The 27,435-nt window shown below is 39.8% G+C and overlaps 1 protein-coding gene across 1 annotated transcript in view; it reads right to left on the bottom strand.

Moving 5' to 3' along the window:
* ITGA2 (integrin subunit alpha 2) overlaps positions 1-26,162 on the bottom strand; it is a 91,378-nt gene extending 65,216 nt beyond the window's left edge. The window contains exons 1-2 of the mRNA XM_063087591.1: positions 26,011-26,162; positions 25,656-25,900 (exon numbers count right to left, since the gene is read on the bottom strand). Coding sequence (XP_062943661.1) covers positions 25,656-25,900; positions 26,011-26,162 — 397 coding nt within the window. The remainder of the gene's footprint in view (positions 1-25,655; positions 25,901-26,010) is intronic.
* Positions 26,163-27,435: the final 1,273 nt, after the last annotated feature.

Genomic DNA, 27,435 nt, shown 5'->3' with positions numbered 1-27,435 from the left:
CTATAACATTCTCCCCCAACTCAGCAGTTAGATCTTGGCACCTGTCCATCGTGTAAATCTTTACTCATACAGTCCTCCCCTGACCCTTCTATCTGGAAGCAACACCTGACTCCAGCACTATACCACTATGGTAGCAATTATTATTTGAAGTTATCTTAGGTATCTATATTGTTTTCTGTCTGACTCTGTCCACTAAAACATAAACTCCTTGAGAGATCAAACCTTGTTTCTTTTCATTCACTCTATTTTTCTCAGCAACTAGGATAATTGTTGAATAAAATGAATTTTTAATTAATATGTCCTTCAATGATGATTTGGAATATGAAGAAAGTGGGAGTGGGGGGGGAAGATCACTCATAGTCCCATCATTCTAATGCAAGTATGATTAACTTGGTTATATTTCCTTCCAGTATTTTTCCTTTATTGTTTAAACCATAATGTATATCCCAATTTGTACCCTATTTCCTAATGCCTATGTCTGCCCGCCTATATCAGAATCATGCCGACTCATTCGATCTACACAATAACCTTGTGAAACAGCAAAACCTAGCTACCAATTTACAAATAAGTAAACTGGAACTTGTGAAAGTTAAATATCTTTCTTGCTCAATCTCATATGATTGTTGGCTGAGCTCTGAGTCTTGGTTGGGCTCATCTGAACCTTATTATACAGAAGTTCCATTTATAAAGGGTCTGTTCCCCAAATGTCCATCATCAGATGAGTGGATACGGAAAATGTGGTACATCTACACAATGGAATACTACTCAGCTATAAAAACGAATGAAATACTGCCATTTGCAACAACATGGATGGACCTTGAGAGAATTATATTAAGTGAAACAAGTCAGGCACAGAAAGAGAAATACCACATGTTCTCACTTATTGGGGGGAGCTAAAAATTAATATATAAATTCACACACACACACACACACAAACACACACACACACACAAAAAACAACGGGGGGTGGAGAAGATATAACAACCACAATTACTTGAAGTTGATTCGACAAGCAAACAGAAAGGACATTGTTGGGGGGAGGGGGGGAGGGAGGAGGGAGGGAGGTTTTGGTGATGGGGAGCAATAATCAGCCACAATGTATATCGACAAAATAAAATTTAAAAAAAAAAAGGAAATTAATGAAATAAAGAATAGAAAAAATATATATATATATAAAGGGTCTGTTCCTTTTCCTCACTAATCATGTCATTTTTCATCACTATTCCTTCATGCCTAAAGCATCCTAAATCTCTTCTTTCCTGCCACTTAAATCTTTCCCACAAGACCTTGCCTCTTTTGATAAATCTGGACAATCCTAGCTCATTATGGTTATTTTTCTTCAAGTATATATACATATATATATATATATATACTTACTATATATATATATTTACAACTCAATATCTGTATCAACATTTCACACTTAGTATATGCTATCCATCTTATATAAATTTAATGTAAGTATTTTGTCTAGTTCAATGCCTATTTCTTCTTTGCAATCCCAATGCAAATGTATGTTCCTACGTCTGTCCTCTTAGCTTAACTGTATTATATGGAGTATAGAACCATATTTGGTTCATCTTGTTTCCTCCCAGCCATGCCCACATACCTATACATAATAAGAAGGGAATTATTCAACAAATATTTATCCAGCTCCTTTTTGCCAGGTGTTTTTCTAGATCCTGAGTATATAGCAAACGAACAAAACAGACAATATCCCTGCTCTCTTCAAGCTTCCATTCTGGTAATTTGACTAAAAAATAAAAAACTACATCATAATGTGATGAGTATTAAAATATAGAAAGGTAGAAAGAGCCTCGAGCCAAAAGTTGAGAAGAGGGCAAATCTAAATTTGAAGGATTCACAGAGGAGGTGGCAACTACTCTGGACTTGAAGGATGAGTTACAAGTCTCTCTGTAAAGAGAAAAGCAAAGCTTTTTCTAGGCATGGGAAACATCAGGTTCGGCAGGCACAGAGGTGTGGAAGAGAACATATGGGAGTGGTGCTATGGGTTAAATGTGTCAAGGTTCTGATTGGAAACAATGTTCATTGTAACAATGTCAAGAAAGGTGAGAAATCCAATTGTGGTAGTTGAAAGGTAGGGCTGTTTAAGAGGTGATTAGATTGTGAGGACTGTATCCTCATGAATAGATGAACCATCAATGGTTTAATGGTGGTTATGGGTGTGGGACTGATGGCTTTATAAAGAGAGTGAGTGAGCAGGTTAGTTCTCTTGCTCAGCCATTTGCCATGTGACACCCTGCATTGCTGTGGAGGGTCACCATCAAGAAAAAGGCCCTAACCAGGTGTATTCCCTTGTCATTGGACTTCCCAGTCTCCAAAACCATAAGAAACAAATTTTATTTCTTTACGAATTACCCAGTTTCAGGTTTTCTATTATATGCTACAGAAATGGACTAATACAAATGGTGAAAAGTTTGGCATGGAAAGTCATAGATTGCTTCATTAATATGCACATTTCCAATTCTATATTAGATGCCGTGAGTCTCAAACTAACTTGAGCTTTGTCCTGCCAGAAGCATATTATTACACAGAGTATAAATCTTCCCTCTCTGTCCTCATCTGAATGCCTGTGAATACAATAGCAAACAATGTATTTATCCAGTGTTACCTGGTTATGCATTTGTTGACAGTAACTAAACCAAAGTATTCCAATACATCTCACTAAAACTTACTGCAAGTACATGCATTGTATCTCCTGGTGGATTAAAACTAGTTTCCTCTACTTTCGAGGAGCAGTGTTTCATCCTTGATTATAACCCAGTTTGTTGCCTTTTTGATATCCATAGGGTAAACCAGATAGTTAAGCACAAATAATTAATGCAGATTTTTTTCTTTTATTCATTTAAAAATTTTATAGGAACTCCTTCCCTGAGGGTTTCCAGTTAGGTTTTTTGGTAACCTTACCCATTTAAGACTTAGTTTCAGCAAATAAGGAATTTATTCTCCCACTTTACTCTGGAAACAAATTTTAAATTATAAGATAATTAAAAATAGAAATATATGGTTGGAGATTAGATACAGTTAACATAGTTTTGTTCTAAAAATGCAGTGAAGCTCAGAAAGGAAAAAAACATCTTTTGAAAACAAGAGCAGAAATAAATAAATGTATAAAACAAAACATGTCATTCCATATTCAACAAAAACAATTTAGCAGGAGAAGTTTATTGACATCTGTCATATCACCATCAGTGCTTAAGGATACATATTTACAGTAAAGAGTGGCAGAAGAAGAGACTCATTTATGTAGCCAATGCAAATTTAAGCATATCTATATATGTTGAAGGGCTAGTGGGGCAGGCTTTTCACAGAAGGGGCTCATTTGCAGAAGGGTTCATGGGGAAATATAGGAAGAAATTCAGGTTGGGAAAAGAGAGTAAAGGCCAAAAGCAGGAGGTGGACTTGGGAAGAGAGGGGTGGTTTTAGCAGAGGACTCTCAGATTGCTCCCTGGCCCAATCCTTCAGATGTAAGCTGGCATTTTAGGGGAATGATGTCTCTGTGAAATAGTGAACAGAAATAGAGCCGTAAGACCTGATCTCTGTCAACTGTGAGTAAGGTGTCATTGCTTTAAGGAGGAAAGTTATTTCTTCAGTGTCTGAGGGGCCTGGTCCTCAGAAGATGCAGAAGCACTGTCAGGAGCAGGGGCAGAGGACAGTGACCTGAGCATCAAGACTTCATGCCCAAGGCAGGGGCAGCGGGAAGATGCAGCAGTGACCAGGACACAGTAGAAGACTATGAGGGACAGCAAAAGTTTCTAGAAGAACCATGTTCAAAAGTCCAGGAGAATGCTCTCCTCTCCTAAAGAATGAAAAAGCAGTGTTAAAGGACTTGGGCTCCCCCTGGTTTGCAAGTAGGTGACTGAGCCACAGAAATGCTATTTTCTTAATCATGATTTTGCATATATCATGATTTTGTGTCATGATTTCGTATGTATCATGATTTTATGCCATCTCTCAGTCTTAAGTGGCCTAAGAAAACCTACTTCACATATGTTAAACAGCTTGAATGACTTCTAGCAATCTAAAAAAAAATAATTCTTAATTATTTCTTAATAACCAATAATTAAAATGACCTGAATGTCCAATATTAGGGGAATATGCAAATTGTAACATACAAACTAGATGAAATTTTATACTGCCATTAAAAAAGTAATTGTCAAGACTATAGGGTAGGATGAAAATGTTTGGTAAAATCAGCAAAATATAGACATGATATTCAGAATAGAAGAAAAACTCAAAATTATCTATGAATATTAACACAGCAAGCAGTACAATTGTGAGTGTAATTTGTTGCTTTTAAAACTTCCTTTAGTGCGTTATGGTATTCTTGCAATAAATAAAAATCAGGATAAAAATAAGAAAGTAAATTACTTCTTCTCCTACCCTAGATTAGAAGAAACAAACATGAGCTATTTACTTCAATCTAATTTGCAGTGCCTAATTTTATCATCACACCCATAAAGATATCATTTACAATATGCAAAGAAAAACTCTAGCCTGTTGGGTTGGATTTGACCCATTGACTTGAGGACAATGCCCCCTCCAGTGTGTGATGCAGAATGAAGCCAGGCAGCACTCAACTTCCTAAGACTATAATGGTAATTTACATATATTTTACATATATAACCCCTTTACTGTTCTCAAGGATTTTTTTTTTTACATATATGATAATTTCATTGTCCTTGATTTACACAGATTTTGCTAAAATCAATTGATGACAATTTTTTTCAAGTACACCTATAGCTATTACATGGATTTCTGGTAGGCAAATTCTTCCACTTTATAGCTTTGATGTCTGGATGGATGAGACCATATTCTCAGCCTTGGAGACCCTGCTTTTCTAGTTCTGACTAGTTCTAACTCCAAGATCCTTCTGATTCCTGGTTTTCCGGGTCCCCTCCTGCCTTACTACCATCCCCTGTCCCTCACCTCTTCCTCACATGTGCACTTTTACTGTTTCGAATCTTTCAAAGTTCTTTTAAACATTACATTGATGCAACTTGTTGCTATTTAATGGGAAAAAATATCTTATGTTTTAAAGAGAAGTTTCATATTTCAAAGAGGAACTATTTTCGTTTAGAAAAATCCTTGAAAAATTGAGGTGAGGATAAAAATTTTAGGGCATCTGTGATAAAGGCAGGGCCTTTTATTGGCAGGGCCAATAAAAAACTCAACAGGATTTTAGGGGAGGTAAGAGGAACAATGACGAGAAAGAACGAAAGAATGGTCAGCAACATAGTGGGGTGGTTGAAAACCTATAGGGACAGGGATGCCTAACAACTGTGGTCTGTTTGTGCTGGTGTAATTGGCTTGCCTCCTATCTCACCAGATCCTCAAAGCTAACTACATACACAAGGGCCTTCTATGAGTGATTCTGTGGAAAAGTTAAAGATTCAACCTTTTAGTAAAATTAAAGGAACACCTATAGGAGGATTAGTGTGGTAACAGTCCTCCATCGATCTCCTGCCCCTCTACACATCTTAATGGGTTTATTGGTTTCTTACAGCTGCTGTAACAAATTACCACAAACTAGGCAGCTTAAAACAACAGAAATTTGCTCTCTTACAATTCTGGATGCCAGAAGTCTGAAATCAAGGTGTTGGCAGGGCTGTGCTCCCTCTGGAGGTTCCAAGGGAGAATCCACTTCGTGACTCTTCTAGCTTCTAGGGACTGTCAACATTCCGTAACCTGTGTCTGCATCTCTCTAATCCCTGTCTCTGTGGTCATATCGCCTCCTCCAATATGTGAAATCTTCCTCTGCCTCACTCTCATAAGGGCACTTGTCACTGGATTTAGGGCTCACCCAGGTAATCCAGGATGTTCTCATCTCAAAATCCTTAATTACATATGCAAACACCCATTTTCCAAATAAGGTAAAACTCTCTGGTTTCAGCAATCAGCATATGAACATATCCTTTTGGGAGCCACCTTTAAGCTCATTACATTCTGCTATCCGGCCCCCTAAAATTCACATCCATTCCACATGCAAAATACATTCATTCACCTATTTCAACACCTCCAAAAGCCTCAACCCATTACAGAGTTAACTCTGAGCCCCAAATCTCATCTAAATACTATCAGCTCAAAAGTCCTAAATCTCATCATCTGAGTCAGGTATGAGTGAAATTCCTGCTATGATCTGTCCTGGGGCAAAATTCTTCCCCATTTGTGGGCCTGTAAACCTATAAAACAAAATATAATGGTGGTGAAGGCATGTGATAGATATTCCCATTTCAAAAGGCAGAAATTAGAAGGAATAAGGAGTCACCTTGTCCCAAACAACTGTGACATCTAGAAGAGAAAATTCCATTAGACTTCATGGCCTGAGAATTATCCTCTGTTACTCAAGGTTCTGTCTCTGGGCCCATGGCAGCACCATAAGCCTCTGGCCTTGCAGTGTCCCCACTTGCCTTTGCTTCTCTGTCCTCTTCAGTCCAAGATGGCAATATTTCTGCTGAGACAACATCGTTAAACGCCTCATAGGTCTCCTATGTATGTCATGGGGATCCACGCCATTAGACTAAAGAGCTCTCCACAAATCTTTCCTGGATACTCCGATCTCTATTCCCAGCCTCTGCTGAGATGGTTGAAAGGATCCGTAAATCACATACCTCACCTGTTCAGCAAAAGATTGTCTAGCCATATCCTTGGACATCTCTTCAGAGCATGCTTTCCTAACAATGAATCTCCTAATATTTGTGTCTTCATCAGTTTGGGCTGCTACAACAAAATACCATAGACTGGGTGGCTTATAAACAACAGAAATTTGTTTCTCACAGTTTTGGAAGCTGTAAGTCTAAGATTAAGGTGCCAGCATGGCTGGGTTCTGGTGAGAGCTCTTTTCCAGATTGCAGACTGCCAACTTCTCATTGTATTCTCCCTCATAAGGCAAAAAGAGAGCTAGCTAGCTCTCTAGCCTCTTCTTATAAGGGCATTAATCTTATTTATAAGGGCTCCATCCACTTGATCTAATGACCTCCCCAAGGCCCCATGTCCAAATACCATCACACTGGGAATTACATTTCAACAAACGAATTTTGAGGGACACAAACATTCGTAACATTCAGCATTTTTTTCCCCAATCTCGATAGGCTGAGAATTTTCCTGATCATCAAATTGCTGGTTCTTTTTGTTTAAAAGATCCTTCTTCAAGTAACTTCTTTCCTCACATTTTACTATATTCAGCAAGGAAAAACCAGGCTACATTTGCAACATTTTGCTTGGAAATCTACTTAGTTAAAAATCCAAATTCATCACTTAAAAGCTGTATGATTTCTGCACAACTATAAGACACCATTTGGCCAAATTTTCTGCCACCATATGATAAGGATGACATTTTCTCCAGTTTCCAATAAGATGTTCCTCATTTTCTTTTGAGCCCTCACAGAAGTGGCTTGAGCATTCATGCTCCTTCAGTCAATCTACAGAGACCCTCTTTCCAAATAAGGTAACGTTCATTCATAGGTTCTGGGGCCTGAGATAAAGACATACTTTGGGGAAGGGAGGCACAATAATTCAACCCAGTACAATAGGTATGCCAAAAATGTAAGACCCTGACTGCTTTTTATCTGGCCCATTCCTCAGGGCTGTATCCACAGTGGACAACACTGAAGGATGAGGTAACATCTCCCCACAGGACAAAGAGCTGACTGCCTGCTGTGAAACGGCAGGTTCACCAAGCTCATTGTTGCTTTTCTGTAGTGCAACTCACGGTGTGTGCTGGTGTCCATCTGGCCCCCCCATGTAGCCCCCATGAGACTACTGTGGGGCAAGGGGAACCATTGCAGACATGCTCATGCTCATGCTGCTTGTGGTGCTGTGAGTAATAAAGTCCTTTGTCTCTGACTCACGAAACTCCTGCCATCTGTCAGCATCCATGAAAGAATCACAGGCTAATGCATTAGCTTGTATGTACAGTCAAATCACATACCAGACCTGAGAGAGTGGAGAAAAAACTCTGCAGTCAGGAAGCTGGGGGCCTAATGACCAAGAAAATGTACGCCTCCTGGGAATTCAGAGAAATATTGGGAGGGCATTGTATTTTCTTATGGGGATGGAAAAGGAATTTGAATAAATCTTTTCTCGATTTTAAGAGGCAGAGAGAGAAACTGTAGCTGACATCCAGGTAAAAATACCCTGCTTCATGATTTGTGGACTTTTTTAATAGTGTACGCATATATCATTTATTTGACAATTATTCTGTGTTCACATCAAAGAAATATGAGAATCACTTTCATGGCCAAAAATAACCCCTGAATATACTGTTAAGCATAAGGGGGTCTTATAGATTGAATTGTGTCCCCCTCAAAATTCGTATGTTGAATCCCTAATCCCCAGTGTGACTGTTTTTAGAGACCGGACCTATAAAGATGTAATTAAGGTTAAATGAAGTCATAAGAGTAGAGCACTAATTTAATATTACTGGTGTCCTTATACGAAGAGTAAGAGACACCAGAGATCTCTTAGTTCATGCACAGGAGAAAGGCCATGTGAGGAGTCAGTGAGAAAGCAGTTGTCTACAAGCCAGTAGGAGAGCCTTCAGCAGAAACCAACCCTGAAAGCACCTTGATCCTGGACTTCTAGCCTCCAGAACTATGAGAAAATGAATTTCTGTAGTTTCAGATACCCAGTCTGTGGTAATTTGTTATGGCAGCCCAAACAGACTAAAACAGGGGGAAATCAGATTATTCCAGAAAATTTAAATGTACTAGTCTAAGTTTCAAAGATAATTCTGTCAATACACACATGCACATGTGTAAATACAAGGAGAGACATACACTAATTCCAGTTGTATCATTTAATGTTCATATTTTATGTGTAAAAGAATCCAAAGTACTTTTTTGTGTGAGTGTGACAAAGTGACTGCATCAAGTCCTGGAGTACTGTGGCATGTGGTAGGTCATTTCAAACAAAGATTTGACCTTTCAGGCCATGAACCTCTCCAAAATCCCACTGCAATTGCTTCTTACAGCCATTTATTATGACTCAGTACTTTCTAACAACTCAATAGGTTCTCTTTTGTTCATAGAGATGCTGGAGGTTGAACTGATCTCTGGCAGATTTGCTGTCCCTCAATGGCCGAGAGGGAGACGTGAAATACGGGAGAAAGAATGTTGGCCCCAGAGTTGCTAGAAATACCATGTCATGAACTCACTTTTATTTTCCCACTTTCTTCCTAAATTCCTTCTATGTGAAAGGAGAATCTCTCTCTCTCTCAAAATATGGTTTTGTGTAGTTAGCAAGTCAGTGCCTGTTGCCTAACTTGCTCAGAAATAAGATACATCTCACATATCTTGAGGCAATGAATGGAAAATAATAGATATAACTAGTTAGCATTTTTTCTATCTCTGTTCACAGGCTACTTCTCTACAAACTTTTGGTTGGCGTCTTCCCCGACCATCCTAGCCAGCATGTGTCCTTCAACTCCCTTGACTCTTACAATTTGCATCTCTTATAACAGTGTACTACCTGGAAGTGTCATTCAGTGGTTCTCAAAGTACGTTTTGCCTCATTGGCTGTGTGATCACCCCTCCCCCTCCTGTCTGACCTCCCTCCTACCCTATCCTTTTAGTTCACTCGCTGGACTCCTGGCTCTTCATCAAACACACTGACCTCAGGCCCTTTGCATGCATTGCCTCTGCATAGAATGCTCTTTACCCAGAGGGCTGCCTGCTCACTCTCTCTGCCTTCCAGTTTCTACTCACACATTAGCCTATTAGAGGTGCCTTCCTTCACTACCTGTGGTGGACCGATGCTAGGGTGGTCTCCAGTGATCCCCGTCTCCTGTCACTCATTCCACTGAGTGAAGGCAGTTCCTGTAACTCTACCTCAAGTTTTCTTTTACAGGGATTATCCAGAAACTAGGAATTGGTGAAACATATTAGTTAGCTTATTGTTGATGTCCTTGTTGTGGAAACATGTTATGTTAGGGTAGAAAAGAGACCTTAACTTTTGCATATTTAATAAAAATATCAGGCCATGTGAACACGTTGGAAGTGGTCTGTGGTCTGCACAGTGAGGGGACCTAAAACTTAAGCTTCACCTGTTTGATGGTAGACCTGCCTTTGTCCCTAAGAGTAGGGACTGTGTCTGTTTTGTTCACTGCTATACTTCCCAGGACTCAGAATAGTGCCTGGCACATGGCTGTGGCTTAATAATTATGAATAAACAGATTGATTGTTTCACCTTTCCCCCTAACAATAAGTTATGCATATAATGGAAGATCAATAAAGACCAGTTTAATTAATAAATAAATCCTCAGAGCTCTTGACTCATTCAAGGGAAGATGCTTAAATGCAGGTTACTGAGCAGATATATAGCTAGATGGATTAAAATATAGATTAATAAATATATATGTACACACATTATGTACATGCAAATATATACACAGTTTATTTTCCATTTAGAGCTTTAGAGAACACTTAGATTTTCTTCTTATCTAGCTATAGGAGAACCATAAAAAGAAGATTGAGTATATTTGGAAGTGTCTGGGTGGCAGAAGTATGGCAGTGCTAGAAGTATAGTATTTTTTTTTAACTAAAAAATCCACTTACTGAGCAAGGCCAACAGTATTATCACAGTGGCTGAGAGCTTGGCCTCCGAGGTTTGAATAGCTCTTGACCTTGGGCAAGTTCCTCATTCTGTATAAGCCACTGCTTTCTCATCTGTAAAACAGATATATATGTGCCTACCTTGCTGCGATCAGACAATGCATATAAAACTCTCAACCGAGTGCCTAACAAATGATCAGCACTTAGTAAAGACAGTATGCTTTCATTTTTACTACTCATATCATTATGTGCTACCAAAGATGGCACAGTTCTTGAGCAATTTAATATGGCATAGCAATTTGTGAGCCTGTTTTCACTGTTAACATGAAAAGCACATCCTGAGTACATTTTTATTTAAGTTTCTGAAAATTGCTGTATAATGGGAAGGAGGATGACATTGTGCTGTATTTTGCTGAGGCACCCGAAAAGCACACCACAAAAGCCAAGAAAACATTAGCAGTCCATGGACCCTCCAGGAAGCCCCACAAACAGGAAGTGGCATTATTCCGACCCTGACTATGGATCTAAGAAAACATACTTCTTTCTCTAAAGTGTAGCTAATCATTACCCAGCATGTGTATGGTAACAGGAAATGGTCATGGGTCACATTAGATCTTTTGAATACGTACATAACCACAGGAAATCTCATTTTAAATAGCATTGTCTTCATGCTGAAAGGACAATAATGCAGGTAGAATCCCCCTTCCCATCACAGGACCAAAAAAATAAAGCAACTAAACTTAGAAATTATAGCTCATTTGAAAATGACCATACACTGTAGATTTAAGCTCTCTAATGTCTGGCTTATAACTACAGCTCTTTAACGAAAGTTAGTGCAAACGCCAAAAGCACAAAAAGACCCTTACAACTTCTTTTGGAATGTAGCAGCATAGCATTCTCCCTGGCTTTTATTATGAAAGAAAAACACGATTTTCTTTAAAAAGTCTTTGCTTTAAGCATCACACTTTACATTCAGTAAAGCTCTCGGTGCTACCATTCTCCTCCACATGTGGTATTAGAAATGGAAAAAAAGAGCTACTGAAGGAGGCTGCCTCAAATCCTCCAATTCGCCATGTCTGACACTCTGCTGGCATATAATACGTACTCCATAAAAGTCCCTTAAATAGGTCCCTTAAACAAATGATTATAAAAATGGATAAATACCAAATATACGGATTTAAAAAAAATAAAATTATATACACTTTTACAATCTGCAAAATACTTTTCTGCTCATAATCTCATTTCACCTTCCAAAATTGGGAATTGTTTGCCCGTGACTTATCTAAAGTCACCCAGAAAAATTATGGCACTTAAATTATTCTTCAGAGCTGGAGTTCTCTCTATGAAGCCATAAACATTAAATGTGCTTCATAATGTTTGTTTAGTACAGTGGTTCTCAACTAGGAGCAATTTTGTTCCTCAGAGGGCATTTAGTAACATCTGGACACATTTACGATCATCACAGTGGGGCGGGGTTTGCTATTGGCATCTAGGGATGCAGCTCAGCATTCTCCAATGCACAGACCAGCCCTTCTGCTCCCCCCTCCACCACCTACCACCACCAGTCCAGGAAAGAACTACCTAACTCCAAATGTAGATAATGCCAGTGTCTAGACCCTGATCTAAACAATGAACAATCTTGTAAAAGCCATTAAGTTGATTCAGTTACTATGGTGGTTTTAAAACATGTATGTTTAAATTTTTTGACACTCTCCCATCAAGAGGGAGAATCTAAATCTCCTCCCTCTGAATCTAGGTGACACCTTATGATTGCTTTGAATAGATGCAGTTGTGTGACTTCTGAGTCAAGGTTAGAAAAGGACATGCAGTTTCTACCAGTTTCTTTCGGGACACTTGCCTTTGGAGCCCTAACCACCATGTGAGAAGCCAGCCTACCCAGAGGGTGCCATGCTGGAGAGGCTTGAGGATACCACACGGAGAGAGAGCTGCCTTCTCTCTGACAGTAACATGAGACATCTCAAGCCAGACTGCTTGCCAAGCCATTCTCAAAGTTCTGACCCAAGAAACCATGAGACGATAAATGATGGTTGTGGTTTCAAGCGACTAAATTTTGGGGTGACTGGTTACATGGCAATGGATAACCAGAGCAATCTACAGATTCAGTTACTTGTAGTCAAGTGCTTTGGCAAACAGAATGCCTTCCCTTTTAAAGGGTTCTGAATGTGGAAATCTTAACTAGAGGATTGCCTCTCTTTAAGTGAAAATGGATTATAATCAGTCTGTGGGAAATAAGAGACAAAGAGTAGTTTGCCAAAGAGATTTCGGGAGGGAGATCCAAAGGGCCTCTTGAAATGATAAACAACACACTGCAGTTCGGAGTCCTGGGCTTTAGTAAATTCAAAGCTGGTTATTATAAAAATGAGACAGGATGCTGAACTAGAAGATCTCTTGAGGTTTCTTTTAGAATACTCTATTGTACAAATATTGTTTCAAAAGGTAGGCATTTTAAAATTGTAACTTAAAAAAATACACCCTCGTGAATAAAAGGAATGAAAATTAAAATAAACATGGAGTACCACTGCTATGGTTTGAATGTCCCCCCAAGCTCATGTTGGAACTTAATCCCCAACATGGTGATGGAAGGTGGGGCCTTTAAAAGGTGATTTAATCATGAGGACTGTGTCCCCCTGAATGAATCGATCCATTCATGGAGTAATTGGTTGATGGTTTAATGGATTGTCATGAGCATGGTTCAGATGCCTTTTTAAAGAAAGCAAGTGAGAAGGTTAGCTCTCACTCCAGCCATGTGATACCCTGTGTTGCCACTGGACCCTGAAGATGTCCTCCCCAGAAGAAGGCCCTCACTAGATGCGCCCCCTGGACTGTGGACTTCCTAGCCTCCAAAACTGTAAGTAATAAATTCTCTTCTGTCATAAATTACCCAGTTTCAGGTATTTAGTAATAAGCAACAGAAATGGACTAACATAACCACTTTATACCCATCAAACTACAAAAAATAAATGAAAATCTAATATTGGTGAAATTGGTAAACTCCCATATTATGTATGGCTACAAATCATCCAAAAGAAAGAAGAAAAGTTTCTTGTACAATCATGTTTATAGCCACATTATTTACAGTAGTGGGGGGAAATCCCACAGGAAACAACCTAAATATCCAACAATGGAACAACAGTTAATCATGACATAGCAGGAAGCATTAATGTAAAGTTATAAATGAAACCCATATGGAAAGGTATATACAAAATATATTAATAGATCAAAAGAGGAAAATGTATGTAATCATCAGTAGATACAGAAAAATATTATAAAAGTTAATGTTCAATTGTAACTTTAAAAAACTCTTTTAGCAAACTAATGGTAGAAGAGAATAATGTGATAAAAAGGTTATCTATGAACAGTCCACAACAAACATTACACCAAATAGTGAAATGCTGAAATCTTTTCATTAAGATTTAAAATGTGATAAGGATGCCCACTATTACCCTTTCTATTCAATATTCTGTACAATATGCATTATTGTATTGGAGGTCCCAGCTGGTTCAGTAAGGCAAGAAAAGGTAATAAAAGGTAAAAAGTTTGGGAAAGAAGAAACGATATTATGCTAATTCATAGATGATATGATAATTTATATAGAAAATACAAGAGAATTAGAAATAATTAGAACTAATGAATAAGACTAGCAAGACTGCTGCATATAAAGTCATATTACCAAAAAAATACATTTCAATATACCAGCAACAAAATTTTATTTAGAAGATTTTAAGAAGTCATTGTTTAGAGTAACATGAAAAAATATCACATTCCTAGGAATAAATCTAATAGATGCTGTTTGAGTTATCTGAACAGAAAACTGTAAGTCATTACTGAGAGAAATTACACAAGACCTAAATAAATGGAGAGATATATAAAATTCACGAATAGGAATATTTAATATTATAAAGATGTCAGTTCTTCCTAAATTAATTTATGTAGTCAACGCAATTAAAAATTTTTTAAATTCATAGATATTAATAAGCTCATTCTAAAATTTATATTGAATTGCAAAAGGTCAAGAGTAGTCCAGGTGCTCCTGAAGGGGGAAAAAAATAGGTGAGAAATTGCTCTCCTGGATAACAGGACTTATTGTAAACACTGTGACTAAGGTAATATGACATTGGAACAGACCAGAGAGCCTAGAAACAGATTGAAGCATATATGACACTTGATTGATGATGAAGATGACATTGCACTTTCTTTTCAATAAATGGTGCTGAGCTAACTGGTTATCTATATTAAAAAAAAAAATCTCCTTAATCCCTACCTTACATCATCCTCAAAAATCAATTATAGGAAAATACAGGCCTAGCTAAAAATACAAAACAATTAAGTTTTTAGATGATAGAGGAAAATATCTTCATGACCTTGAATTAAGGAACTATTCTTTGCACATAACACAAAAAAACAGTAACCACGAAATCTCGTTAAATTTAACTACATTAAAATTATGAACTTTATCAATGTACATCATTGAGAGGATAAAATCCTCCAAATGAGACTATATATTTGCAGCACGTGTAACTGACTCATATTCAGAATGTATAAAGAACTACTACAAATCAACATAAAGACAGACAACCACACTGGGAATCATTCATTCATTTGTGTCTGGCTAGAATATGTATTTCACAGACAAGGAAATCCAAATGGCCAATAAACACATGAAAATGTGCTAAATTATATTAGCACTTAAAGAAATGTTGATTGCAGTCACGTGTAATACCATCACACTTGCACCAAGGGCTAAAATTTAAAACTCCTGTGTTACTCAATGTAGGGGAAAACTGAGCAACAGGACCACTCATGCCTTGCCACCAGGACTAAATTCATACAAGCACTTGGAAAACTATCATCATTTACTAAAGATAAGTATTTGCCTCCCTGATGGCCCAGCAATTCCACTCCTTGGTATTTCCCAGCATAAATGTGTACACAGGTTTACCAAAGGTAAGTACAACAATATTCACAGCGGGACTATTCATAATAGCCCAAATGTCCATAAATTAGGATGAATAGATAAATATATTGTAGTATATTTATACAATGAAATACTATACAATAGTAAAAAGAAAAGAATTACATCTATATGCAAAATGAGATTAATCTCACAAACACAATGTTAACAGAAGCCAGACACAAAAGAATACATACTACATATGTGTGTGTTTGTGTGTGCATTTAAAATCTAGCAAAATTAAACACTTGCGTTTAGGAGGTATACTTAACTAGTAGAAGAATAAACAAAGGCAAAGAAATTATTGCCAAAAAAGTAAAGATAGAGAGAGTGATTTATGATTGGGAAGGAATGTGTAGAAGAATTCTGGGGTCCTGGCAATCTATTTTTATTTTACCTGAGTTTAGGTTGCACAATTTTTTTTTTGATTATACATATTTATAAGGTACAGAGTTGACTATCAGTATTTGTGTACAGTATGAGATGATCAAATCAATACTATTAGCATGTTCATTATTACAAACCATATCCATTCTGTGTGTTCCTTATCCAATTACTTCCTAACCCCGCTTGCCCTCCCCCTTTCCCACCTCTAGTAACTATGGGTCTATTCTCTCCTTCTGAAAGTTCAATATTTTATTGGGTTACACAAATTTTAAAAAATAATGTGTTAAGCTATGTTGGGAGACACTCATCCACAGGTATCTCACACACCTACACATCTGCTGAGTATGCCAAAGACATAAGAGCCTGACTACTCTTTACCATGCCACTTCTCAGGGTTGTATTTTCAGTGAGCAACCTTGAGGAATGAAGTAATGTCTCCATGTGGGACAAAGAGCAGTCTTGCTCACTGCTTGCTATAAAACAGCAGATTCACCAAGCACAGTGTTCCTTCCATGTAATGCACCCTACTGCATGTGCAGGCGTCCAGCTGGTCCCACTGTATTGCCCCTCTGCAACTTGGGGAGCAAAGGAAACCAACACAAATATGCTGATGCGCATGCTGCTTGCTGTGCCATGACTAATAAAGACCTTTGTCTCTGATCCAGGAGTCTCATGTCTTCTGCCTGCATCCATAAAACAGTAACAGCAAACTCACTAATTTTGAATAGAGTAAAATCAAATCCAAGCCCTGACAAGCTGTATATTTACTTTTTATGCATTTCTATGTATGTATATTTCATGATAAAAAAGGTTTTAAAATTCACCTAAATCCTTTTTTTTTTTAACCCATCATTTTTTGAGTTTCTGAGAACACAATGATAACCAGGACATAAGGTAATACTAAAAAATGTATTCATTGGGAGAGAGAGTCAAACTGAAGATAAATTATGGTGCTGCTTTATGAGAACAGAAAAGGGGAACAGGAAAGGGTTTTTAGAAAAAGAGGATGTTTCCACTGTCCTAATACTTTCATTAATCTTGTTACTTGTCAATAGGACTATCCTAGTTAGAGATTTCAAGACAAAAGAGAAACACTTTAAAAGCAAACTCTGTCAAAGAAGTGAAAACAAATTTATCAACTAAAGGAATATTTTAGCAAATTCAGATAAACTGGCAAATAGAGTGTTTTTTGCATATACTATTTGGAAAGAACTAGGAATTTTCCAGCTTGGAATTCATTCAGAAAGTATGTCTTTAATCCCATGTTACAGTAGTTGTCATACATGTCTCATACATTCATCTTTCATTCAGTGAAATGGTGCCAAGAATACTTGGCACAATCGAAGAAGATACGGTCTTCTCAGTGTCTACTCTGTGCTTGCAGCCTGCAGGAGTTATAGCTGAGTGCACAGGTTATTGAAATAAAATGGGACAACTGCTATCCACGTGAGGAGCGACAACTAAATTGGATTAGGGGATGGGTAGGTTTTGTGGGGTGCATGAGCCTCAATGAAATTAAGATTTAAATGATGCACAGAATGGGGTTGGGGGCTAGAGAGTATTTCAGAAAGAGAGAACACAGACAGAGGTAAGAGATCACATGGCTGTACTCTTAAAAAGGGCTAAGGTCATAGCTCATTTGAACCAAACTATAAAAAATAATAAAACAACACTAATATATTAAAGTCTGATTATTTGGGGGATAAATTAAATACTATAAAAATAAAGGTATTTTTTAATTACCACAGCGTTTACATAAATTATTTACCTAATTATCTTTCAATTTTGCATTAGATTTTTTTCATTGGGGCCATTCATTACATTTTATACAGAAAGGAAAATAAACACATTCCAATTTCCAAGGTGAAGCTTTTCTTTTTTTCCCTCCAGGAAACAATGTCAATAAGTACATAGAAAACTAAGTCAATCATTTTGAAATATCTATTTTATGCACCAACAGTTAGAATATCACTTAGAAACAGCTCTAAAATCCAAGCAAGTTCGGGGTCTGTATTCTAACAAGCATCCAAGAAACTATTTGGTTAAAGGAGATGAAGATAACTGGTAAACAATTTGGAACAGAGTTGTCTGACTGAGCTGACCAGAAGCCAGCTTGCGTTCCGTCTGCATTTCTACATGGTATCCATGGAAATGAGATCAGACCGCACAGAGGCAAACAAAGGCCACCTTCAAATGAATCAGGGAGAATGACAACTGCCAATGTTCACGGCGTCCATCAGTGAAGTAGCTTTGTTCATGCTTTTCAAAACACAATGAAATAATCTCTTACACTCACAATACAGTGTCTAACACTCTTTTATTTCCATTGGTCTGTTTAAACATTAACCTCATTTTTATACAGAAAGCCTTTCAGTGATCAGGAGTTATGTACGGCTTCTCTAGTAAAAACTGTCTCTAGTCACTTTAAACTAATAAAAGGAAGAATTGCAGTCAACCTTTCAGAACAAAGAATAATAATGCAGGAATCTCTGCTGACAAAATCGCAGGATTTCTATTGACTATTTGGGCAACAGAATAGACAAGTCTCTCAAAGGAAATAAAATATATTTGAAAATTATTATCAGTCCCCATATTCTATGGAGCTGAAAACATTAGCAAAATATGCAGTTCAAGTTTATACTGGTTAGTGAAAGTAATTTATGTGTGCAAGACTCAGCAGGCATAGACTGGATAAAGCACTTGAATATAAGGACTTTGAACTAATTATAACTAACAAAATTAGTAGTAGACATAAATTTCTTTTCTAATTTATATGATTAAATGAAAATGCTGTAAAATGCTTCGAAAACACTACTGAGTTACACGGAATAAAAGGAAAAAGATTATGTTATGTGTTCACATATAATAATAATCTGAAAAGATTTTGAGTGTCTATATTATACCAAATAGAAGTAGAGAATTAAAAGCTTAACTGAAGAAACATGAATCTATACAGCATCTCTGAAAGAACTTGTTTGTTTTTTAGGAAATCTGACATTATTTAAAGCACTGATATTAATTCTACTACCAGAATTGGAAAGTTGTTATGTATTACACGCCCTAAAAAAGCACTAAACTTATTCATTACAACTACTTTAGTGGGATCGGTATGTTCCAAAACAAACAAAAATGTATAGAAGGGCTCTCTCATCAACCCACGCAGCCACACTGGAGGGTGGGAGGCGCCTCTTCCCATACCTCTGCTTTCTTCCCCTCTCTGCATAACTGGGACAATGTCACCTTTCTCTCATCAGTTAATACCCTCTCCATTTCATATCCTGGAAGCTACTTTTCCTACCTTCACATGATCATCTGTGGTTTCTAATCAGGGGCTCCTAATGACCAGACCTGTCATTATTGCTAGTCATCTAACTTTCTCCCTTTCCATTCTCTCTGATAACATCCTCTCCATAACCATCAAAGCTCCTCCCCTTCCCTCAGTTTCTCTTGTGTGATGGACCTCTGCCTCATATACATGGTTCAGTACAATTTTAAAAAATTGCAAGTGTACCATATAGTGCCGTAAGTAATAGAAATAAAAAAATCTCATCATAAAAAAATTTTATGCTAGTTTTCCCATGTTTGCTTGTTTGTTTTTTTAAAGGCAGCTACTCCCATCTCACCCTTCTCGCTACTTTCTTCTTTCTTTTACTACCAAACTTTCTGGCACTGTCTACATTTCTTCACCTCGTGAAGTCCGTTTCTGTTGCTTATGACAAAATACCTGGAACCGGGTACTTTGTAAGAAAATGAAATTTACTGCTTACAGTTTCAGAGGCTGGGAAGTCCAAAGTCCAGGGAACACATCCAGGGAGGGTCTTGTCCTGGTGGTGGCTACAGCAACTCAGGGTATCACATGGTGAATATGGTAGAGCAGAGAGACAGAGACGTCCTCCTGCACTCTCCTTTTAAGGGCCTCAGAACCACACTCATGACCACCATTTTTAATCCATTCACTAGGCATGGTCCTCAGAATCTAATCACCTCTTCAAGGCCCCACCTTGCAATTATTATAATAAGATTTTCCATCTTCTTAACAGTCACAGTGGGGATTAAGTTTTGGGGGGACATTCAACCCAAGCCACCTTCCTTTTCCTCCTCAGCCCACTCCATTCTGGTGTCTACTTTTTGTACTCCCTGGAGATCACCCCTGTCAAGGCTGTCAGACTTGCTTGACTTCTGTGACGAAGTTGACCCTACTGACCAACTCTTCCTTCTTCAAATATTTCTGTGGTGCCCCATTGCCCACAGTCTTCTTTCTACTTCTCCAGCTGCTCCCTCTCCTTCCTTTCACACTTCTCTTCCTCACCTGACCCTCTAAAGCAGATCCTTGAGTTGTGGCCAAAGTCCTCCTGTAGCCCCTTTTTGCCTGACTAATCATATCAATGCCACGTCTTCAATTATTCTGTAGATGCTGATGACTTCTAAATCTCTACCACCATCTCACTCTCTTTCCTGTCCCTAACCCCTCTACATATGACTACCTGTTAACTAGATATGAACACCTGGATGTCTGAAACTCAACCTGTCAAGCTGAATTGATATCTCTTTCTTCCATCTTTCCCTCCTTCAACACTCCTTGCCTCAGTAAATGGCACTACATGAATTGCTTTGTCCACATCAGAAACCTAAGCATCAGCCTCTTCTCTCTTTCACCATCAACATAGTAAATTAATCACCAATTCCTTAAGAAGAATGGATGGGAATTGATCTTTCAAATCAGTCCTTCATTTTCTTTCTCTACTGCTACTATCTGAGTTTTTACCACCATCATCTCTCACCTGGTGCACTACACTAAAACTAAAACTAAAACCAGTTTTTTCCTAAATGATCTCGGTACCTTCCCTCTGCCCTCCATCCAATCCACCCTCGTCCCTGTCACCAGAGTGATCTGCCTAAGGAGCAAATCTGATCATGCATTCTCCTGCTCAAGTCCCTTTGAAACCTTTCCATTGTCTTCAGGATAAAACCCATGCTGCTTCTCATGGTTTATGGGGCCCTGCAAGGTCTGGTGGCTGCTGACATCTCAGCTTTCACTCTCTTCAAACACCTTGAGCACCTTGTGCTGGGCACAAATGACCTCTGCTTTCATTGTGTCAGTTTCCTTTTCATGAACCTAAACTCCTGACCCAGAAACTAGGAGACTTGGTCCTATTGCTAGTTATGTTGCTCTCTATCTTATTTTCCCATAGTATCACTTACAGCCATTTTTAAAGGGGAGAACTGGGCTCCATGATTTCTGAGGTTCTTCATGGCAGATCTAAATTATGTCCCCTTGAAGACTTCTCTGAAGGCTTGACGCATCAGTGTGTCATAGTGATATTCCTCCATCCTCCGAACTCAACATTTAGTTCTGTACCACACATTAATTACATGTGAAAGTACATGACATCTATTATACTATAGAAACTTATGTTGTAATTCAAAGTTATAGAAAACAATATGTTCTGAATTATATAAAAAAAAATTTGAAGACACCAAGAGGTATGATGGCCTTAAATTTCAATAATTCAAAAGCTCAAAGACAATATCAAGAACCCATTTCATTCCATCTTTCCACGAGGATATCACAAGTATATTGGCTTTATCCTTAATCTAACTGTATCATGGTTGCAAGATGGCTGTAGGTATTTCAAATTTCACATCTAAACCTGACAAAGTTTCTTAACTAATGTCTGTCTTAGTAATGAAAATTCCTTTCCCTGAAGTCCCCCAGCAGATCTCCGCGATGTCTCATTGGCCAACATTGCATAACATGCCCATGTCTAAATGAGACACTGGTGAGAGGCACAGGACCACCAGATTGGCCCAGCTGCATCACTCTTCAGCTTCCCCTGGATCTCCTAGCTGTACAGAGTAGGGTGGTAACTCAATAAATATACACCTGCTAGAAAGGAGGATGACAGGGGCTGAAATTGGTTAGGTTCTCTTCAGGGCTCTGAGACAATTTCCCTTTCCCATGTTTGGATTTGTTTGCACATAGCCTGCAAGCTTTCTGGACCATGTTTCAGGTTTTCTCTGATTCCACATTGGGCCTAGCACACTGTCTTACATAAAGTAGGTGCTTCATAAAGACATGACTAAATATTAGTTTTATGGAATTCACTGTAGTCAGATCAATAGAGCCCCATGGACCATCTGAAAGGGCATCGGAATCACTGTCATTCACAGAATCTATTGTCTCGTGATTTGTGATAATCAGGATTTTCCCCTTCAGAGACCCATTCTTCTGTGTATTCTTCCTGGTAAATCATTGGTCCCTCCATACCTTTACTTGCTGATTAGACAGACAACCTTCCATGGTTCCTCCTGGTTAATGCCGTGCTGAATCTTTGAGTAATATCCCAAGCTGAGCAGGGTTGGTAGTCGAAACTAAAGCTTATGGCTTTAGTGGTAACATTTTACATGATGCCAGGTTACTTTTGGCCCCAAACGTTTTCCCAATTCTTCCTCTTTATTTTTTATATACTGACTGAACGTGTGTCATTATTTTGCTGAATATCTAAAATTCCATCATTAGAAGCTCATCTCTTCACATTAACAAGCTTCCCTCTTTTCATATGTCCAGGGCTGTTAGCACATAAAGACAGGGAGCAGTCATCATTCGCTTTGGAGGGAATTCAGCCACTGACTCCTAGTGTTGAAATCCACCTGTCTTGGTGGTCTTCTTGCAACAGTGGTACAGGCAACACTGGAATTTTAATTCCTTAGGAAAGGAGAGGAGGAAGTGGTGATATGTAAGTTATCACTTCCAAACCTGACTATATATATAGGTAATGTTTTTAAATACTGAATTCTGAGCCCCAGTCCATGAATTTAAGTCAAACAATGGCTCATGAACCAGTATTTAAGAAAGCAAAGCTGAGCTGAGGTTGGGTAGGTAAAGCTTGTGAGCAATGGGGGAGGGCATTATTTTATCAGAGGGTGGCTAAGGCCATCGAGGGGCAGACAATGAGAAGAGTGGTTTAGGGTGGGTCCCAGAAGCAAAAGGTTACCTCAAGCTTTCTTTTTCCTCACAAAAGGAAAACAGCCCTACTTTATAATTTTGCTTGGCATTGTCTCTTCTGGCATTGGACAAAGGTTAGTCGTAAAGAGATGAGAGAAAAAGGGAAACAGTAACAATGCAGTGAAGGCAAAGGAAACAGTATGGAAAATATTCTGACACTAAATATGGTATGACCAGGTGTAGTCAGAATGCAGAATGGTGTATACAGGTGTGTGTGTGTGTGTGTGTGTGTGTGTGTGTGTGTGTGTATATGCTTTGGAGTGGATTTGTGTGTGTGCATGTGTATATGTGTGTAGAGTGTGTGCAGGTGAAGGTGTAGGAGAGAAAAGTTTGGATATATGTAGGCTGTGACCAAGGACTTTTTGTGACATGCAAAGAAATTTGGGCTTTACCCTACATGAGACAGGGAGCTGCCAAACGTTTGAAACAAGGGAGCAATTGGATACAGCTAAGTGTTTTAGAAAGATAACACTGGTGACAATGAAAAGGATAGACTGGAGGGACAAGAAACAAACAAAAAAGCGACAGTACTCCACACACAACAAAGTGAAGGCCTGAACTGGGTGGTGGCAGAATTTGCATGGATTGGAGGGGAGGGGGCAGGGAACCGACAGAATGTATAGACTGGCTGTGAGGTTGAAACGTGGGTAAATATTCCTGGCTTTGGTGTTTGCATGGTAATGCTGCCATTAAACAATAGTAGACAATTAGGAGAAAGTTTATCTTATATTGGTGTTGAATTGAGTTTAGGAAATATTGTCTGTCAAGTTTATAGGGCATGTAGGTGGAGAGGTTTGGTGGCTGATGAAAATACTTATCTGGAACTCAGGAGAGGAGTCTGGCTGGAGACTTAAGCAGTCTGACTTGAGCAGGGAATGGGCCCAGAGAAAATCTGTAGATTGAAGAAGAGGATCCAGGATGGAGCTCTGCAAACACCAGCAAGAAATGTGCCTGTGAAGGAGACTCAGAAAGAGCGGCCAGGCAAGTGGGAGAAAAACAGAGGGAGAACAGAAGCCAGAGGCAGAGTGTGTTTCAGGAGGAAATCAAATATTAAAAGGAAGACTTTTTAAGTAGGAGAGAAATTAGTATTTACAGATTGAGGAGACATTGCATTAGGGAGAGAATTTGAAGATTTACATTAAAGAGGGCATGATGGCTGGGGCAGGGTCCCAGGGGTGGTGAGAAAAGATGTGCTCCAGAACCCAGGGTGAAGTCCAATCCTTGGCCTGTTAACACACTGGAGAATATTCATGATGTCATTCATCTAAAAATTACATTTCCCTTTCCTCCAAGGACTTATATTGAGTTTAAAGGTTATCTAGGCCTCTTTTGGCCTCTCTGTTCCATCCTCAGCTTTCCCATTTACCATTTCAATGATCTGAAGCACGTAAATCAGGAATGAAAATGAAAGGTGATAAATATGGATCTAAACTGTGAGTACAGCTTTTTTTTAATACCTGCAAAAAGGTTTGTGGAAAGTGACTTTGAATGTTAAGTGTTAAAATGAGATTTGACATTGTTTCTAAATTGGTTTGCATGCATACCGGAGAGCATGGAAGATGTATAAACTCATACACATATACACCTTTTAAGTTTTAATTTTTGTATGTGTTTATATTACACAATTATACATGTATAAATTTATAAACAACTATGTATATGTGAGTGTAGTGATGATGAATACTCAAAAATTTTATACAGATAAGGTAATGCCATAAAAATTTTAGATACTACTGAGCTAGAGATCTCAATTATTCATGTTAACCTTGGAGATTCATGGTATCAAAAAATGGTGCTGCTTCCCTAGGAAACTCTCTTGATAGCACAAAATATAAAGCTTTATTATGATCGTTTTAAAATAAGAGAAAAGTTGTTCCTTGAGTCTGCAAATAACTGGAGCAAGTAGAGGGAATAAATACATGAACTATTTTTACAGATGTCATGTTATATCATCTCCGCTTCCTTACATTGAGTAGTCCTTACAACTAACTCCAGGTTGAAATCTCTACCTGACTTCATGCCTTGCAGTGACACATTCCACTAAAGTATTTCTCACTCTTTAAGGAACAAGCCTGAACACTTCAAAGAAAATGATGTTATGTTTCTATAGCTTCTTTTAATACGGGGTAATTAAAGAGCGATGAGAAGCACAGATTTATATTTCTATTAGTTCTTAGGAAGGTTGTGGTGTTTCGGGGACTGATTATTCATGTAGAATCCAACCTTATCTGAAACCCTTAGATTAGGGTTGCCGCCCCCCTCAGAAGAACTCTTGTGCCCCAGGAGAGAACATCTGTGAAGCACCAGACACGTTTAGACGGAAAACCTAATGATGCCCGTTCTCTGCTGGGAGAGGGGATGGTGGTATTACTTCTCTGTTATCTCTGACCTAGAGAAAATGCCACAGGGTCGACCTGCACTAGGATTCTTCCACAATAAAGAAAAGCTTTTTTTGAAGAAGCCCAGTGTAGGAGAAATATTTATCTTCTTTGTAAAAACACCTGAAAATCCGAGACCTTTTATTTTTTTTATTTTGGGGTGTTGTTTTGATAGCTGTTCAAACTACAAAATACAAATGTGACTCCTCCCCAAATAAACTAATAAAGTTCTTAAACCTAAAGCACACACTAGGTTCTGGATAAAGGTCGGGAGAAAGTACTTAAGTGCTCCTAATGTGGGTCTGCACAACAGCGGCGCACCCCCAGCCTTATTTCCCCACTGAGTGCAAAAGAAGTCAGGCGGCGGGTGGGCCCCACTCCCACAGCACTGCAGTTGGAGCTGGAGCTGCTGCCCCGGCTAATTCTCTCTTTGCGGCATCTGTGATCAAGAAAGTGGAAAACCTTTTCCTGGCCTAAGTTTACATTCGGTGAATGGACGACGTTACGACAATACGAGGAAGGCAGAAGGGAAGGAAGAATTCCCCTCCGCCAAGCACTTAATAGGCGCTTGGGTTTTCTAAATCTCCTAAGCGGAGAAACACCGGCGCTGCGTCCTGAAGCAAGAAATGGAGGCATTATTCACAACCTTGTGTTGAAAAATAAGCATTTGGGGCTCGGAGTCCTCTGAAAAGCTACCAGGCATTGCTCTGGGGAGCTGCAGGCTGCTGCCCAGCACCGGATTCCGGGTTTCCCTGGTCCCGAGCAGACGCGGCACCTGTCTGAGCCAGGGGAAGGTGGGCTGCAGGACCCAGATCTCCAGGACACCCGCTAATCCCCATTCCCCCCATGCGCGCGTGTGTGTGCACCCAAAACAAAAGCGCTCATCGAGATGACTCTGGAGGGTGCTGCTTTGGAGGGTGCTTCACAGACAGGGTGAGACACGTCTTATGGGGACGCGAGGCCCGGGAGAGCAGGAACGGGAGGATTTCTCTCTCCAACCAGCTCCGGACGGCTGCGAGCCCGGTTCCACGTGGAATCGGAGCGGAGACTCAGGCCGCCTTCTCCCGAGTCCCGCCTAACCCGCCCTCCCGCCCTCCTGCCGCGGACGCCGAGCGAACTCCACGCTTACCTTGACCGAGCGCTAACACCAGCCGCGGCGGCAGCGGCAGCAGCGGCGCGCCCCGTGTCCGGCCGGGTCCCATCCTGGACCTGCCCTGGGGACGGGAGCTGCTCAGTGTGCAGAGGATGACCTTGGCCGAGGGATACAAGAACCCGGACCCTCTCCAGAAGCCGTCGGGAGGGCTTCTCTCCCCGCCCGGGTGAGCTCAGGGAAAAGTTGCCGGGCCGCTCCCGGGGCCCGCCCAGGCCAGCCCCTCCCGCCCGGGCAAACACCGGATCTGCGCCAGCCCCGCCCCGCCGAGCCCCGGCCCCGCGGGCTACACCTCCGTGGCTCCACACCCCGGCGCCGCACCTTGTCTCCCCAACAGCCTCACAGCCCCGGCATCCTGGAGGCGGCGGAGATGGGGCTCACGCGCCTGGCGGCAGCCTTTCCTACCCTGGTCTAGACTGGCCGAGCACATGAGCCCTGGCACTACCCTTCCTCCGGACAGCCCGTCACCCACCCGCAGCAGAGCTCCCCAGGTCCGCTGGAGAGCGCTGGCCCCCCACGCAGTCCTTTACTGCTCCCGGGTCCTGGCAGGGAGAGCCGCGTGCCCTAAGCCACAGCTCCCAGGGGCTGCGCGGTGCGTCGTTTTCTCTGTCTTTCTAAACTGGGTGGAGAAAGGGACAAAAATAAGTGCAGAATGACCACGTTAGAAACTAGCTCATCGGGAAAGAAGTTATGATTATCCGAGGTGATATTTAAGCACGACCTGCTGCAAGAGCTCCGTGTGTGTGTGTGTGTGTGTGTGTGTGTGTGTGTGTGTGTGTGTGTGTGAGAGAGAGAGAGAGAGAGAGAGAGAGAGAGAGAGAGAGAGAGAGAGAGAGATCATCATGCATTCCTCTCCTTGCAGGTAGTGGGGTGATCGATGATGCTTACTGAATTTAAGTGATTTACTTCTAGACACACAGAGAGTAGGGTGAGAGCCCATATATGAACCCGTGACTCTTCCTCTTTGTCTA

This window comes from Cynocephalus volans, chromosome 2 (assembly GCF_027409185.1).
Source record: "Cynocephalus volans isolate mCynVol1 chromosome 2, mCynVol1.pri, whole genome shotgun sequence".
Classification (NCBI taxonomy): Eukaryota; Metazoa; Chordata; class Mammalia; order Dermoptera; family Cynocephalidae; genus Cynocephalus; species Cynocephalus volans.
The sequence above is the reverse complement of the archived record's forward strand: the minus strand, read 5'-3'. Positions and strand labels throughout refer to the sequence as shown.